At 44.7% G+C, this 17,855-nt stretch overlaps 1 protein-coding gene across 1 annotated transcript; it reads left to right on the top strand.

Annotated features, from left to right (window-relative positions):
• The first annotated feature begins 11,737 nt into the window (after positions 1-11,737).
• On the top strand, positions 11,738-17,855 carry LOC142588561 (uncharacterized). Its single transcript, XM_075700401.1, has 2 exons — positions 11,738-12,485; positions 17,665-17,855. The coding sequence occupies exons 1-2, from the start codon at positions 11,987-11,989 to the stop codon at positions 17,853-17,855; spliced, it is 690 nt and encodes a 229-aa protein (XP_075556516.1). The 5' UTR covers positions 11,738-11,986.

Raw genomic sequence — 17,855 nt, 5'->3', positions numbered from 1 at the left:
TTAGAAGGGAATTTTTCGCTTCCAGCATGTGAGCTAGCTTGGAGTATATTTTTCGGACTTCGATTTCTGTTGAGACTGCTTTAGTAGCTTTCTTAATCGTTGCATTTAGTTGATCTTAAAGCTCCTCATAAGATTCGTCATCTATGCTGGTTTCCTTACGCAACTTACGAAAGAGATCCCAGTCCACGTACTCATATTTCCTTAGTGGTGGTGGTTGCGTCTGTAAGATGACTTCAATTATGTAATGATCACTTCCTAAATTCTTCTGCAGATTGTCCCATGAGCCTTCAATTCCCCGAAGGAATGTTAGATCTGGGGTTGTATCTCTGGTAGTGGAGGTACCAGTTATCGTGATGAAGTTAGCATCTGTAATAAGAGCAAATTTTAATTCACTTGCCGTGGTTGCTAAATTAGTACCCTTGACGCTCTGATGACCATAGCCCCATTTTTTGTTGGGAGCGTTGAAGTCCCCAGCCACTACGAGTGGGGCTGTATCTGCCTTACTGGAAATTCGGCCCAAGAGGGTCTTAAAATCCCTTTTCCTATCTTGCGGAGAGCTATAAACGTTAGCTATATACACGTTAGCTGCTTTTTTGTTCTTCAGGATGAGTTCGATCATTTGTGCTTCTAGACCAACCTTGTACTTTGGAAGCTCGTGAGTTTCATAGGAGGTACCCTTTCGAACCAAAGTCGCTATTCCCCGACCCCCTGGAATGGTCAAAGTTTCGGAGTTGTAACCCGGTAGAGAGATATCCTCCTTAGCTAGTGTTTCCTGTAAGAGAATAACGTGCGGCTTAACTTTTGCCGATCTAATGAGCTGTTGCAGGGGAGCCTTGCGCCTTCGGAAACTCGCACAATTCCACTTCCATATTTTAATGTTATTCTTGTCGTTTGAAGCCATTATGATACCATTGGTTGACTACCCGAACCCCTAGAGTCCGCGCTCGGGCTACCGTTTGTGCCTCCGTGGACTGCCGATGCAGCCGCTGCGCTTGCCTTTGCCTTAACTTTCGGCCTTTCTAGTTGACCCACTCGAGCATCTAGATTAGTGATGAGCTCCATGATTTTCGCCAGAGTCCTGTCTATTGTGGCTAACCTTGAGGCTATTCTGACTTTTTTGTGTTTGGGGGGTGCCTCACTCTCTCCCATCTCCTCTGCCTCAGAGGTTTCTAAATCTTCCTCCTCTGTTTCGCTAATGGGAACAGCGTGGGGGCTTTACGTTTAGGTTTGCCGGCCAAGGGTTTTGGAGCCCTTGTCTCCATCTGACTACGGGGTGTTTCGGACCTTTCTTTAAAGGATTTGAAAGCCTCCCTGAGCTCAGACAATTCTTGCCTTAATTTCCGATTTTCTGATTCTAATGACAATATTCGGGGATTTGAATCACATTCCGATTGTGCCCTACCATTAGTACTCCTAGACCTTGCCCTTGTCGGTTGTCCTGGTTTCCCAAGGCCTCCGTTCTTGACTCGATCGGCCCAGGTTGCTCTTGGGGTCGACTGTGAACGGGACCTCTATCTCGCCTCAGGTCCTCGAGGTTGCGGGTCGACACCAGAAGACTCTCCAGAGCTGGGTTGTCCTCTGGATCGAGAACGCCCCCTGGAGCGGGAGCGCCCTCGTGAGCTGGAGCGCCCTCGTGAGCTGGAGCGTCCTCTCGTGCGAGAGCGCAAGTTGGCGTCATTTTCTTGCATGATCCCTTTGCGCTGGGAATCGTCGCTGTCTTCAATGTCGTCGGCCACCTGTGTATAGCGTGCTTGCTGTCGTTGGCGCCTTCGACGCCTTTGTCTCACAATATAAGGCATCTGGAATCTTCGACTGCATTTTCGGTCCCCAGTTGGGTGTGCGCCACCGCAAATAGCACACTTGGGATCACAATGATGATCTTCAGGTGGGGAAGTGATTCCACAGCCCCTACACTTTCTAACACTTGCCGGATTGGGACACACGTCGAATCTATGTCCGATTTCACCACAGCCGTAGCACACATCTATCTGTCGTCGGTAGAGATAACAGGGCATGAGTACGTTACCACAAATAACGTGGTTTGGCACTCTTTGTCCTTCAAAAAGTACCACCACCGTTGTAGTTTGCTTGATCCGACGTACCTCGACGAGGCCCGGATTTCGGTGATTGACGAAAGGGGTTTTCAGTTCCGCGTCGCTAATGTCCAGGTCAATACCGCGAACAACACCCTTACATGTATCTTTTCCTGCTGCGGTGTAGGCCGCCACTTCGAAGGGTCCATCCCTCGTATGGATCTTGCGTACCTTGGCGTAAGCTCTCGCGTTTTCTTCCCGCGGAGTCGATACCACCAAGATGTTTTGACAGCCGTTCGGACAGTACGTGTCCTCCATCGTGTCTTCCGGCGCTAAGGCTGCCGCCATGGCCAGCGCTCTGGAGAGATGTACCAGGCTGAAAGTTTTAACGTCGAGGCCGCCACGGGGGCGGACAATTATCTTGATGTGATCCCTCGGTAGCATCGGGATCTTAGAGGCGGTAGCGACGCGCTTAAGCACGTTCTGCGAGGTGGCCGTGCGGCGACTACCTTTGCCGCCATGGTTGGTATCCTTTATGGCCACGGATTTTCCGCCAGCGGCTAATGCGCGACTCCTTCGGCGAGTGATGGCTGTTATCCATCCGATATCTTCCTCCGAGGGGATCTCCATGCCTTCAACAGCTAAGCCGGAGGCCATGCCTACACTCCGTCTTGCGCGTGAGGCCTAGGCCTACAGCGCGAGTTAGGGGCTGGCACCTTTTCTACGTGGCACGCAGAAAACAGTTTGCAAAGAGGCAAAAAATGGACCCACCGGCAAAAAATGGGCATCCACGTAATCCTTGTGATACGACGCGTCGATCGACACCAGGTTCTCAGGGGTGGCACAAAAATTCGGCGCAAGAACATTGATCGAAGTGGGAGCCGATGTTCGCACGACCGCACTAGTCGGCTTCTTCCAGACTGATGCATGGTGCGCGTTTATTTCTGTACTGTTCTAAAAACCATTTGTTTATTCACTCAATACAAATGTACTGCTTCTTCGCCGCAGTAAATTTTAGTTACGCAGTGAAGCATACTAAAAGTGGGAGGGGGCCGCTATCACCCATCATAGTATATCCGCTTCGGAGGCCTGAGAAGCAGCGGGTGCGCGAGTGTATAACTAAAGAACTCTTATGACCAGTGACAGTGGTCCCTTTCCACTTTTAGTATGCTTCACCGCAAAACATTGGTGTACTGCGAGAAAGGTAATCATAAAAAGCCCAATTATGCAACGTTTCTTTTGTAGCTTCCTACGCCACAATACATGGGTGTAAATAAGCATCGTGCAATAAAGCATACCAAGAGTGGAAAGGGCACATAGGTTTACTCTGTGCTCACCGTATTCCATTGTGATATATTTTTCAAATGCATATGTGCTCTTAGTAAGCTTCATTGAGAATTCATTGTACATTACAAATTTATATTGCAGGGAAGTCTACTAAAGAACATTTGCCATTATGGAACGCGTTATTCACGTTCAATGCAGGAGCACAATGTGGATTCGTGTCCATGCTTTTCGCTGGACTGCACATATGCTCTTTGAGAATTCATTTGTTCATAAGTGCGCGGGTACAGTACTCTAAACTACAGGGCTGAAGTTGATATGGAAGCATAATTTTTATTAAGGGGACAAGATGGTTGCAGCACAGCTTCTTTTTTCTTTTCTTCCAGGCGCCTTTTCTATTAGAAGCTTTCATTGCAGAGTTTCAAGCCTCTTTGAGCCAGCACATAGTGTACATAAAAATTGAGTCACTGACTGAGAACATCACCTATACTATCTGCAGTAAGCTGTGCACAGGAGAAGTTCATGCCTATATATAGCAAAAAATGCAGCACGACCAGACAAAAAAAGGAGGGGTGGGCTGCAGCAATGCTAATGCTTTATTATTCTTTCCCTAGAGTTTTATATTTTTGTGCTTTTCACTATGGATCCTCCACAGCAACCACATGAGTGCCGAACTTGAGCTGATTGGTTTCAGGTCTCTTGGTTGCAACTAACAGAACATTGTGATAAACGAACAAGAGCTTGGAGGCATTCAGTCACCTTGCTTGTCTCATGGTGTCGCTTCATGAGCACCGCGAGCCTCCAGACCAACTAGGAAGGAAGGTTTGTTGCAATTGCCACCAAACCAACAGTGCTCTCATGGACTTTTGGAAGATAGAATGCTTGCACCCAGCGAAGTCTAAGAAGGAAGCATTCGGGATGTGCTAAGTGGGCCTTTTGAAGCAGGCAGCATTGCTGAAGGGGCTTTGCCTGTCTGCCCTCTTTATGGACACAAAAAGATGATTTTCTCTTTGAGAGGGATTGTTTCAGAGGTCATTACATGGCAACTGTACTGGGTGTTTAGTAGCAGAGAAGCTTGTCTTTGCCCACTGTCAATGATCTCTTCCTTCTCCAGTGCCCCTGTGAAGTGCCTACTTTTTGACACAATGTGCTCTTCATGCATGCCTGCATTTTTAGCTTGTAAAGATGTCTATTACCCCATGCCTCAAGCTGGTCCTTGCTGATGTCACCCAAGAAGGCATTGGGGAGTATGACGATGCAGACTTACAAAACACTGTTCATACCGGTGAGACCAGATTAATGGAGCTGCCGTTTTTTGTCCACTCCATCCTCGTTAGTTACAATGAGCAGTTCTTCGTCCGAACAGAAGGCATATGTAGTTGGTTGTGCATAGCTTGCGCACTAAGACTTGTTGGCATGTTATGACAGACCTGCCTGAGAACCTTAGCACAGTGCCTATATGTAAAAACATTCTGATGTGTTGATGACTTCCTTCTCTTTATCACACTTTGCCTGATGAACCCAGCAACTGGGTCAACCAGGTGTTCAACAGGCTTCCCACTAGTTTTCCCAGCGTTACCTTTACCAGGGTGCTGCTCATAGATATGTTTTCTTCACCTTGCACTGCACTTCAACCATGGGCACACCTGCCGAACCTATAGCATGCGATCAAAAAAGTGCTATACATCATGTTGCTCCAAACTCTTGACATGTGCTACAAGGCCCTGAGGAAGACCCTCATTTATTTCCGCCCTCATCATACTGTATGAAGCTTCACGTGATAAGTTCGACAATTAACATCTGCTGGTTTTTCAGTGTTATTCCCGTCCAGCTTGCTGAAAGCTATCCTGAGTGTTTCAAAAGCAAAAGCCTGCTGCCGGAGGAGAAGTGCATAAAACAAGGGTCGCTATAACCACATATATATGTCACACAAAATGAAGAAGGCCACTGAATGCACAGGTGGTTTACTTCAATTTCAACAAGCTTGGTTCTCCCGTTGCAAGTGAGTAAACTCAACTTGCCCTGAATACATGGCCTGTGACAAACTATGTGCCAGATGTGTGTCCCCTGCAAAGCTGAAGATGTGTACGAGATCCTGACACACCGCAACGGCTTCTACACTGGGCAAACAGGCTACTATGAAAACGACTGCCTTTATTAATATGCTAATAATATGAAAATGGGCAGAATATTGGCTATTCATTGGCTCCAACTGCAAGTCACTCTTCCGCCAGATGTGTGTTGTTCACAGGAACTGGAGCTATACAAATGCAGATAAAAACAGTGATGTTTGAAAGTAGTAGAGTTGAATTATATTCTGCAGAAGCAGCTAGTGCTACCTGCAACGCTGGTACCTTATAGCCACAATTTATGGCTGCACCACCATGCAGAGGCACTATTCTTGAATTATTAACTTATATTTATGGTGGCCATGTATTTCAAGTACGTATCATCCACATTGTGTGCAATATGGTTAAATGATGCCAACTATGATAGCCTTTCCTAATCCGAAATGCAACAACAGAGTAAATATAGGCAAGAAATTGTAATTCAAAAAGACAAAGACGACCAGTGCACAGGATAAGTGAGAGACTTCGTCTTATTGAAAAAAAATGTCGCGTGTCATGCCACCAGCAGTGGGTGACAAGCTTTCAAGCTTGGGTGACGAGGCGAAACTTAGCAGAATGCTACAATCACACTCAAATGTAAAACGGCCTTGGACAGGAAAAAACGACATCATATTGTACAGAATGAAATGGCAAGACTCCATCCAAGAACTCTATGGCACCACATACTTCACATGGTATAAAAAAATTAACATGCCCTACAAAAAAAAAGCAAAAAACATGGTAAACACCGTAAAATGCCATGTGCAGAGTCTGAAACCAAGAAAAAACAACCCAGAAAAGGTTTTGCTAAGTCTTTCAATTATTTAAATTGTCAAACAGTCTCGCCACTTCTTAATTAACCTGTACAGCTGAAAAGGAAGGAAAGAAAGCCCAATAGCAGGGCCACAGAAAATGTCACCAATTAAATATACTTTACTTACTAAGGTTACCTCCGGTTTAGTTGTGGTCTGACTTTGCACAATAATCGTGTATAATATTTTCTTGTTTAGAATAGTTTAGCAGATAGGTAAGAAATGGTCGTGAGTGTACCAGGTGTATGCAGTCTATGTACAAAAAGCCACTGCTTTCTTACTTTCATTTTTTTTCTCTACTACTATTCACGAGTATTTAGGTGCCTTAATAGCACAGCTAACATCCTACTGCAAAACACAAAATTGGGCAAGTTGTGGCATAAAGAAAATTGCAGTTTCACTCATAACGCAGAACAATGGTGCAGTAGCTGGTGAAATATGCACCGGAAGGTTGCTTCATGCCGTGTTTGTGGAAGTGAACACTTGCCAATGGAAGTCAGTAATCTCCTTTAGAGAAGTAAAATAAGTACGAGTCATTTATTTGTCGGGGTTGTGCCTCCCAGTGTTGAAGTGGAAAGACTGGACTTTTCTTCATCCTCTTTCATATCCGGACTTGGCCACTGGTCTCCACCAAAACAACCCTTTAGCTTCTTACTGCTGAATTTGTTTTGGTTTTCTCAAATCTATATTTGGGCTACCCGTTGCTAGGTCTCGCGCTGTGCTTGAGGAAAACAAGACACCAACAGCCCCATCCAGTAAATCTGAGAAGCCAAGCACTAGAAGAAGATTAATGAAGCAGATGCACCCAATCACTGTCAATACATGTAAGAATAAAAAAGAAAAAGTAACATAGGACTGCCTTCACAAATGGGAAGGTGATGTGTTAGAACTTGAAGGCGTGGACGCCAGCTCTATATACAGTACGCAGACATTAAGCAGGTGTTAGCCAATCATGGCACCTGTTGGCTTGATTGCGCTCTCCAGGATCAGTATTCACCACGACTGTACCTTCAGCAGAGTGGCTGAAATATAGAATTGTGGAATGCCAATCTTTTGATCGTATGTTTGAATCTTCGCAGCGCAATGAGAACTTTATTTGCAAAATTCTAGCAAGAAATTTTGGAATTCCAGTGACAACACCAGTAGACATGAGAACAACCAGGGAAGTTAGCCCATAACAGCTATTGCTGTAAAAAAGGAGACTGGCATAAGCACACGAATTGAGATGGGCACACTACATGCCTTTGTTCTGGTAATGGTCCACTACTTTGGTGCAACAGTTATCGATCTCGACTGAGTTCAACGACCAAGAATTTAACCCAGAAAAAATATTACACTTAACAGCTGTATCTAGTATCATTTTGCCTATGCAGCTTTATATGCCCAGGTCCACACTTGCCTAAAGCACATGAGTGGCATCCTGAAAAGAAAAGATGAGCTTTTGATATTGCTTTGGAGAAAATTCAGCTGTTTCGCCCTAACAGTACATATACATACTGCACATACTTGCATTTGGTATACCTGGTCACCAACTGTTAAGTCACCTTCTTACCTCAAAGGCGAATCATTCCTGCAACCAAGTGTGCTGGTCCGGGTTTTACCTGCATTTCTAATTGTGCAGTTGGTAGAAGTCTTTGGCTGTTTACTGTAACTTCATATTTCAAACATGTGGTTGCATAAGAGTCTTTGGCAACACTGGCAACCCTAATGCCTAGGCAGGCTTCATGAAAGGCCACCAGTACTTCCTCGTTGCAGACTATGCTCGACATTCTTCTTGGTTCCACTGTGACTAAGAACCCATATATCTTTCCTCCAAAGCGGCTGCTATTGACGATGCTTTGATGCAGAAAGAGGCTATTGTCGCACGTGTCGACCTTAGGCCGGAAACCAATCTGGCACAGGTGGAAATAGTCTTGTCTTTCCCATATGGTGGTGTAGCCTCGTGAGGCATATTCCTTCAGTCAATTTGCACACTGTCAAGGTGAGTAAGACTGATCAAAGTTTGGCTATTGTGTCAGGTTTCTTGCCTGGTTTCGGTAGTGACATCATGACCAAGTGTTTCCGCTCTGTGGGGAATTCCAATATTCCAGATTTCATTGATTACAAGCAATAGTGCTTGCTTCCTCGTTTCGACAAGATTTCTCAGCATCTGCGAAATGACTCCATCTTTGCCACGTGCGCTTTAAGTGTTGACATGTTCAAGAGCAACAACAGGTTCTGCCATCGTAAAGAGGCTTTCCATTCATTCCTTGGCGAATGGTTTTCAATAGTATTACAGTATTTGGTTCACCCTGTTATAGCCGAGAATGTGTCAAATCTTATGTTCAAATGACACTCAGGGGTCCATCCATTAATTTCTGGCAAGTTTCTTACTATGACATCTTGCTTGTTCAGTCTTGCGTCAAACATTGATCAGGTTTTGTTGCGTGCAGCCACAATTTAAGTATGCAGTATGCAGCTTGGCTTGCTCACCCCAAAGTTGCAGCAGGCACTTGTCAGGGCTGGATGTTGCCCCAGTAAGCTCTAGTTTGCACGTCGCTTTTTGCAGTTTGTAAAGGATTCGTGTTGCTAACGATTCTTCAACACCTTCACATTCTGCGGACTCAAGTGCATCACGGAAATGGTCCTAGCCAGAAACCCTGATTTTGTGAATGTGGCACATTTTCACCCCTACATCAAGTATTATACCGGATAATGGTCGCTGCCTCTTGGGGCAGAGTCGCACTGACACTCTGGATGAAGGCCCCAGTTGCCCATGCTGGTTTTAATGGAGGGTGTGGCAGTTGGGATAGTTGGTGTCATTTGTTAATTTGAGGTCTGTGACGTCTGCTTTGTCAAGATGGCATCCTCTTGGCTTTGCGTCTTTGCATCCCTAATGTGGGTGATGTGCATTGAGCTCACCTCGACTGAGTATTCTGTGCAGGGGAAAGCGAATTCGAAGACAAAGCCAAGTGAAGTCGCCTCGGCTGTGGTTCCTGGTTTTGGGACAGAGGTAGAGAAATGCCAAAACGGCTTCCTTTCACTGCCTTAGCCTGCAGCACACCACCATAACTTTCTGATCAGAAATGTGTTTGCTTAAGCTGTTCTTTCCTTCCCCTAATTCAATAATAGCCAATTTTAGGAGCTGCAAATCAAGCTGACTTCAGAAGACTGCTGATTTTTTAGCTACTTCTAGTAGCTTATTGCGTGGTTAATTTTCTAGTTGGGCATGACATGCTTCGTCCTTAAAAAATGAACTATTCTTCTTGGAGTAATATTAGGACAGACAACTCTGAGTGATCACTGCTTTTCTCGCAAAATGTGGCAATGAGCTAGGCAGATGCTTTCACGACAGCGTAGTGTTTAGGTTGTATTCGTATAGAAGAAACAAAATTGGAGTTGTGAAGTTCAAAGCCCTATTTTTAGAGCCTCTCTTCATACTGCTGACATTAGAGAGCTTTAGAATAGTGGACGCAAGCAGCATGCTTAAACAAGAACCCTGTTTCGCTATTTTTGGGACCCATATGGTTTGCATAACCAAGCACCACACGAGTCGCTGGCATCCTGTTATCCAATACTATTATTTTCATTGTAAAGCAACCAATATCGCGGTAAGTCTGATCAGCCTGCACGAATACGCTAGAAATGTTTAGGCACTTAAGGTGTGTCGGTTGAGTGTTTAAAGCACTTCAACACACCCTTGGCCACTAGTCTTGTGCTTTCCAGTATTACTTGCTAATCAACTCTTTAGGTGTTTACATTGTTTTTCTGTGCTGTAAGATTAGTTTGACAGTCCTAATAAAATTGTTAAAGTAAAGGTCTGGGCTGTTGTGTTGGCCATGGTCTTCTAAAACTGTTGGGTCTGACACTGTCAAAGCATTTGGTAACTTTAATAAGCTTCACCTCACTACATATATGTATTGCCGTGGGATCATTCCGCATGTGAAAATAAAAATACCGGCAAATAGGGAGTTCAAGAGCATCTGAGCTTATAGTAAAGCGGGCAGGGCAGTGTCTTTAGGGTAACGGGGACATCAAAGCTGGAACTAGGGCTGCCATACATCGCGTCACCGCAATACACGGTTTGCTTCATTGCATTACACAAAAGTGTTGCGTCGAAGTTATTGCAGACGCACATATACACATCCATTCTTCCCAACTTTACACAGAACCTTGCGACCCATTGCTAAATTAAACTAAAAGCGCGCAAAACGGGCAGAGGTGCAGCTGAATATAACGCCACACTATTGAGCTCCACCTCACCGTGTTTATCGCGCTCCTAGTACGAATAATATTAAACATCTACTCTGCATTTTAGTTCGTGGAATTCTGGCATACCATGTGATGTCACTAAAGCTCCGTTAAGTTCACAGCATTACGCGATAATTTTCGTAAAGCCCGTAATAAATGTAAATCACACGAAGTCACGGACGGCACACCAGCGCTGAACACGATTGAAAGCATGCGCTGCCCCATTTCAAAGACGCGTGAACAGTTGTGAGCAACCACCTTAAGCATCATATATTACTTACGTAACGTAAGTGGTGGCGAAGAACACGTACAATACGTCCGCCTACGACGCCCGTCAAGTAAATATTAGGATGCATGTGCGATGTGATGACGCTGCTGCACAGCGCCGGTTCGCAAATTGCATTGCCCAGGCGTTACGCCACTTCAATATTTCGATCGTCAGCACCACTGAATTCTTCAGAAATACGGGTCACAGAGAGTTCACCGAGACTAAAAGCCGACATGCCACACCACTACTACTGCACGACTTTTCGCCAACAAATACTGAACCCACTGCGGAGACAACACACGACCAGCGGTCGGCCTGGGCCGAAGATTCAACGCGCCACATATGGCGCCACCATAGAATGAAGAACACCTTTGGCATCACGGCATCACTTGGCGCTTGAGTGAAACTGCAGTTGGCGCCATCATCGCGCCTTCTCCGAAGTCCCTAAACCATGGAGGAAGGAAACTAAGGAGAGGCCCTACCCCTTCCGCACGCTCGGAGAAAAGTGTGGAGAAAATGACGTAGTAAGTTCTCCTTTGTTTTGCTGTTTTTTTATAGAACCGACTCCTGCAACGCACGGAAGTGACGTCCCTAAATGACAACGCAACATGCACGCGTATTTCCGGTTTTCGAGGGCGCGTGGTTTGATTGCTTGTTCGCACGTGACATTCAGTACGCATTCCGTCAGCCGCGCATGCGGGTCGTGCTTTTCTGCTGCCGCTGGTGTCGTCCCAAAGCCTGGTTCTGCTGCATCCTCGCAAGCCTCTAAAATCATCCTTTTATATGCGCGAAAGCTGCTTTGCAGGGTTATTTTATATTTGCTAGCGTTATTTATATCTATTCGAATAAGTATTTTGATGGTATTTTGATTGTGTTTGTCGCGTATTTGCCGATCTTGCTGTCCTTGTTCGCGACCGCTTGCTTTGTTCAACCCTAGCGCGGATTCCTCGGATTCAAAGAAATATATATATATACATACGTATATATATAGTGCTGACTAGAAGGTAGCCTCCTTTCGTTTCTGAAAAAGCTCAGATTTATTTTCTCGCAGTCTTTTTTTTCTTCTAGGTGTCATTTTAGATAGCACTGCTTGCAACATGACACGTGTTTTGGTTGCCGGCGACTCGATGGTGAAATACACGGACCAGTATTTTCCATCGCGTCGTAGTTTGTCAGTCAGTGTTGCCGCGCATAGAGGAGTAAGGATTCAGCATTTGCTGTCAATGAATGCTGACAAGCTAGCTGGTTTTGATGTTGTCGTTGTGCATTGGCATTAACAACACTGTTGACAGTGTCAGCGTGTGCATGGACAAGTATCGCCAGCTCGCTCAGGGGATCATTGAGAGAAATCACATGGTGCATGTAGCTTTTTCTGCCATTCTTCCTCGGGGGCAGAATCAGTACAGCTCATGGGAAGCTCAGTCCTCATGGTTGCATGACCTGAATGATAACTACAAAAAGATTAACACTGCCCTGATGCAGTACTGCCACGAGTGCGGCTACACATTCCTGGGTGGTCTCGTGGACAACTGGCCCTATTACCTGAGCAGAGATGGTGTCCACCCGAGCCGCTTTGGTAACAAGGTGCTGGCAGACTTCCTGTACCAGGGGGCCTGCACCCTGTCCATCCATCGGGAGAGAAGCCGCATCCAGCAGTCCTACAAGGAGACCCAGGCACCTTCTTCATGGACCAGTTGGACTCGGCAGGACAGCATCCCTGCCATCTCCGAGGCTGACTTTCCCCCGCTTGGTTTGCACATTTTAATTTCTTCGCAAGCAGCAAGTGGACCTTCCACAGCACCAGCTCCTGTCTGGAAAGCCAGCACTGCTCCCTTGCAGGTGCACGGCACCAACCACCCTAGCAGAACCCTTCAAGGTGCTGTATTTTCACTTGTTGGCGGTGTCCGTGTCCGTTGCAAGGGAAGCAACGCTTGGTTCACCTGGGACAGCCTGCCTTCCCCCACTTTCCATGGCTCAAGTGTACCAATTAGGGGAAAAGCCGAGGGGAGGCCTGCTGAGACAATGATCCCTGGTCGAGGTGCAAGCACCACTTGTGTCTGGAAAACTAGGAGAGCCACACAAAAGCATGAGAGTGCTCCTGTTGTGTGCTCACCTGTGGGGGAAGGAGAGGCCAGTGCTCGAGAAGCAGCTGTGCCAGAGGCTGTCTCCCACCGTGGCGATAGGGAGTGGAAACTGGTAGTATCGAGGAGGCGGCGGAAGGCTGCAGCACTGCACAAGCAAGAATGGAGCTGTGACCTGGCTGCAGACAGGAAAGGCAAAGTTCTTGCTGTGGCAGCTGCCAAGTTCTTGAAGTTCGCTTCACCTTTGAGGGCAGTTGTAAGCCAGAAACAGACATGCATTGACAGTATAAAGTCTGAGTCTGCTCCTTCTGCTGTCTCTGGTAGCAAGCTTGAAGGACAAGCCAGCGCCTCTCATGACGCCATTTGTGATAGTTTTGGCAAGGTGGAGCACGTGGCTAGCAGGCAGAATAAAGACTGCTTGGTAGTTGCTATGGCTGAGCGCAGACCTGTCATAAATGGTGTTCCAAATGAGGTCATTGTCTGCAAATGCTGTAGGTCAGAAACAATGCAAGACCGAGGGCAGATGACGAGCAATCCTGGCACAGATGCTGGTGACCTTAACAAAGCTGCGTGCATTGCTCCCACACGACGTAGGTGTTGTGAGGCTGCTTTGACATCCAGCTGCAGGCCTGCCAGCTCTGATGCCCAGGCTGTTTGTGAAGGAGCTGGTGCTAACACAACCAGAGTTCCTAACACTGTCACTTTATTGCATGGTGGAGGCAGCAAAGTTTATTTAAATGCAACATTTGATAATTTTATTTCTTTTAGGCAAAGCTTTGATGAATGGTGCAGGGAGGGCAAGCACATAGTCACAATAAATAGGTCTCACAGAAGTCCATTTGCAACAGAATCTAAAGAGTTTGAGTATATTAGGATTTCATATAGCTGTGTTCATGATCGGGCTATAAAACCAAGAGGCACAGGAAAGCGACCCAAGCAAGCATACAATGGTACTGGTTGTGAAATGGCAGTTTCAGTAAGCCTGTTCAAACCACCTACTCTTCACTACAAGATAACCAAGCTGCAGGCTAAGCATAATCACGCCACGAAGTACTATGACTTGTATCATCAAAGCAGGCTTCTAAACGACGCAGAAAAGGTACAATTCTTTGACTTTGCCAAATGTAATATTGGCCCAAAGTATTTTAAAAATTTGGTCGAACAGAAAACGGGCAAAAAATTAACTACAAAAAATGTTAACAATTACAAGCAAAGGTTTTCTATTCCTATTCGCAACGAGCAGGCTCATGGAGAAATGGTTTTAGAAAAACAGACACCTTGTTAGCAAATAATCCAAACTGGGTCGTTCACTATGAAAAGAATCAAAGTAATAACCTGCAATTTGTGCTACTTCAGACAACGCACATGCGTGAGATTTTGGAAAAGTATCCAGAGATTTTATTTATTGACGGAACATATAAAGTAAACATTGAAGGCTATATCTTGTATGCTATATTGGTTGAAGATGGTGGAGGTCGTGGGAGACCTGTGTGTTATGCCTTTTTGCAAAATAAAACGACTGAAATTGAGCAGGCTATGTTTGCCAAGTTTGCAGAGTTTAACCTGTTCATTGTGTCTGCTTGCAGAGTAGTCATGATAGACAAAGACATGAACGAGCTACGCATTTTGACCAAAATTCTTCCTAATTCTGAAATTTTGTTGTGTACATGGCCTGTGCTGCAATGCTTTCAGCAAAAAGTCAATGAGAAAGCTAGACTGCAGCGTGATCAGTTACTCCCTCTGTTAAAAAAATTGTTTATTCCTTCACTGTGCAGGACTACTTAGGCAGGCTTGCTGAGCTCGAAGCTATGGCGTCTAAAGATTTTATTTCTTATTACATGCAGTACTGGCACTCCTGTAAAGAAATGTGGGTACATGCATATCGGCAGAAACTTCCTACATTTGGTAATAACACGAATAATCGCATTGAGTGTCACAATCAAAAAATTAAAAGTTATCTCGCTTCAAGCATGCATTTGGTTGAAGCTATAGAAGCATTAGTAAGTTATATTGAGAAGGATTTCTTATCTCTAAAATTTTCCAAGTTTGAGGAAATGAAGCTGAACCTAAATGTAAATGATTTCAGTGAGCCATTTCAACTAGACTTGGCCCGTAATTGCACTTATGAGGCCACAAGTAAAGTACTTGAGCAGTATGAACGGTTTAAAGAAGTAGGTTATCTGGTTACTTCCACTGGTAATTCTTATGTAGTGGCTTCAGCAAGTTCTGAGCACAGTGTTTCATTATGCCTGACGCGTTGCATGTGTGCTTTTTTATAATCAGTACAGTTTGCATACTGCACATATTATAGCAGCTCGCCATTTTGCCCAGCAAGGCCTTTTTGACAAAGCATGCATACCGGACAGGTGGTGTAAGGATCATTTTCTGAGTGACAGCTGCATGGTCTCAAGTGCCACACCAGTGGTGACAAGCAGCATTCAGCTGCTGCCATCTGTGAAGCTCGACACTGCTCAAGAAAAGTATTCTTACACCTACAAGAGGCTTTGTGAAATGTCCAAGACTGTGGCTAATGTATTATCTAATTGTTGTGAGAAGGAGCTAATGGAAAAACTGGCATCATGCGAGGCATTCTTCAGATACTTAACCACCTTTCCTATTAATCAAATTACAGTTAGCTTACAAGGTACACCAGCTCCATTACACCAAATGACTGCCACAAGCAGTTGCAGGCATTCGAATAGTACAAAACTTGTTGTACCTTTGGTAAAAGCAAGAAGAGGACGGCCAAAGAAAGTCAAAGCAGTTAAGCGCAAGTTTTTGCCATCGCAAAAGCAAATGGTAAGCCTTGCATTGGTGACAGCAGACATGTTAAATGTCTGCAAACGCTACTCTCTTTCAGATGCCGATTTAAATGCTTTAGTACAGGGCACCTCTATATCAGACAGCGTGATTAACGTAGCACAATACTTGATTCATGAAAAGTTTCCTCACTGGGATGGCTTTCAAGATGTGCTACTTGGCCATCGTTTACTATTTACTACAGTAGAAAGCCCTTTTGTTCAAATCTTGCATGTCCGAAACCCCGATCACTGCCTTACGGTAACCAATGTTGACGCTGATGAAAACACAGTCTTTGTATATGACTCAATTGACCAAGGTACTCCTTCTGATGCCATCTGGCAAATCTGTCACATGCTAAAATTGCAGTCACCAACGCTGACCATTTGCACTAAAGGGGCACAAAACCAGTGCAACACGCTTGACTGTGGCTTGTTTGCAATTGCAAATATGTATTATTTAGCATCAGATAGGAGACCAGAAAATTTAAACCTTAGTCAGAGTATGCTGCGGAGACATTTGCTGAAATGCATACAAAAAGGCAACATAGGAGATTTTCCACTCACAAGCTCCCCCACTATTCGTGTGCGGCCAAAAGATTGTATTTATGAGTTGCATTGTGTATGCAGGCAACCGCTGTACGGCAGAAAAGTACTGGACATTTTTTGTGCATATTGTTCAAAAACCTTTCACAAGGAATGCCTTCGCCTTTTACCAGATAATATGGATAAAAACGTAATTGCGTGCTCTAACTCATGTTTGGCTAGCGCCAAGGAAAAAATCCACACTTGTAGTACATAGCATTTTTCTCTTTGTACAGCTTTAAACAAACCTGACTATAAAAAACCAGCATAAAGTGTATTATCCTGTATATTGGACACACAAAACTTCCTGAGTGATACTCATGCAAAACACTCACTTGTAACAGAGGCCTTCTTTTCGTACTTTTTTTAAAATGTGCCTAAATGTTAGAATACTCCGAAACATGCCAGCAGTGTACTTCAAGCAAGCTGCTATCGAGTCTCTATTTTGAGTGACTGGCAAGCTGTTTAAGGCTAAAGATTGCTGTCTACTATGCACGGTTTTGTTTACAAAAACGCAGGTAACTATGACTTAATTTTTCCACTGAGGACAACAAATTCGTGTAGGACAAACACAATACAAAAGTTTGTTTCCTATCGTTATAGGCGCGTTTGGATTTAAAGAATTACCTGATATAATGAATCCATTTTTAGTGCATAGGCCAGTTTGTTATAATCGGGTTTCAGTGTATCTGCAAGCTACCAGTAAACACTGACACAAACCGGTGATGTGAAACTTTTATTGTTCCAGAGCCCCGTTAGCAATATGCCTGTATACATCAATGCTGTTAAGAGGTGTATTTGTTCATTATGAATGCATTAACTTAGATCCATTAGCAGCTGTGCAACTGCTTTATAGTTACATGCGGCATCGGGATTGCTAAGGCCCAACTACAAGAAACAAGTTTCCAACATATTTTTGGCCGGCTATTTGATTTGACGTGGGCGCAATTCAGCATCTAGAGCATCAACCCCAGCATCTCATCGTTCTTGACGACACCAGCTGGCGTCAACAATCCGTCAGGAATGTGTTTCTTGTGGTTGAAGCTTTAATGTGGGCAGGTTCACTTTGTATTATTCAATTTGAAAACCTGCTTCTAAATAGTGGAAAGTATTTCGGATATTCAACTGTGTTACAAAATTTGTTTGCCATCGGTCTGGTACTGCTTTAGCAACCAAAATCTGTACTGACATTACCCCATTACCTTCCCGTTGCCGCAAGTCTCTCGGCGGAGCCTGACCGCCACAGAGCGCGTTTTAGGGTGGCGGATAGAGAAAACTCTTGTTATGAAGCTGCGTTAAGCAGCTTCATGCAAGACAGGCACTTGTGCCCGCGGACCAACAGGCTAAGAAAATGCTCCACAGCAGCACTCAGGTTGTCACAGTGACATGTTCATCTCAGAGTGCAAGTTGCAGATTCTTTTTAATCCTTTGTACTTCACCTGTGTTTTTTCCCTCTCTTGTGCAGGTCCACTGATGTACCAGCTGCATGCATTCACACTACCATCAAGTCATCAAGAGTGTCTGTACCTCTATCTAAATATTACACTATTGTCTAAGATGGAACATCAGACTTGTATATTTTGCTGTAATGGTTCTGCCAATAAAAGATTGATTATACATATTTATTTTCTTGCAAAGCTGGCATTGTGTATGTAA

Source organism: Dermacentor variabilis, chromosome 7 (genome assembly GCF_050947875.1).
Source record: "Dermacentor variabilis isolate Ectoservices chromosome 7, ASM5094787v1, whole genome shotgun sequence".
Classification (NCBI taxonomy): domain Eukaryota; kingdom Metazoa; phylum Arthropoda; class Arachnida; order Ixodida; family Ixodidae; genus Dermacentor; species Dermacentor variabilis.
Note: the sequence above shows the minus strand (reverse complement) of the source record. Positions and strands in the feature narration are given on the sequence as shown.

Excerpts from the sequence above, each read along its gene's own strand:
- LOC142588561 (XM_075700401.1), top strand. The coding sequence starts at position 11,987 with ATGTTGTCGTTGTGCATTGGCATTAACAACACTGTTGACAGTGTCAGC. Across the intron at positions 12,486-17,664 it reads GGCTGACTTTCCCCCGCTTG|GTCCACTGATGTACCAGCTG; the intron begins GTTTGCACATTT and ends TCTCTTGTGCAG.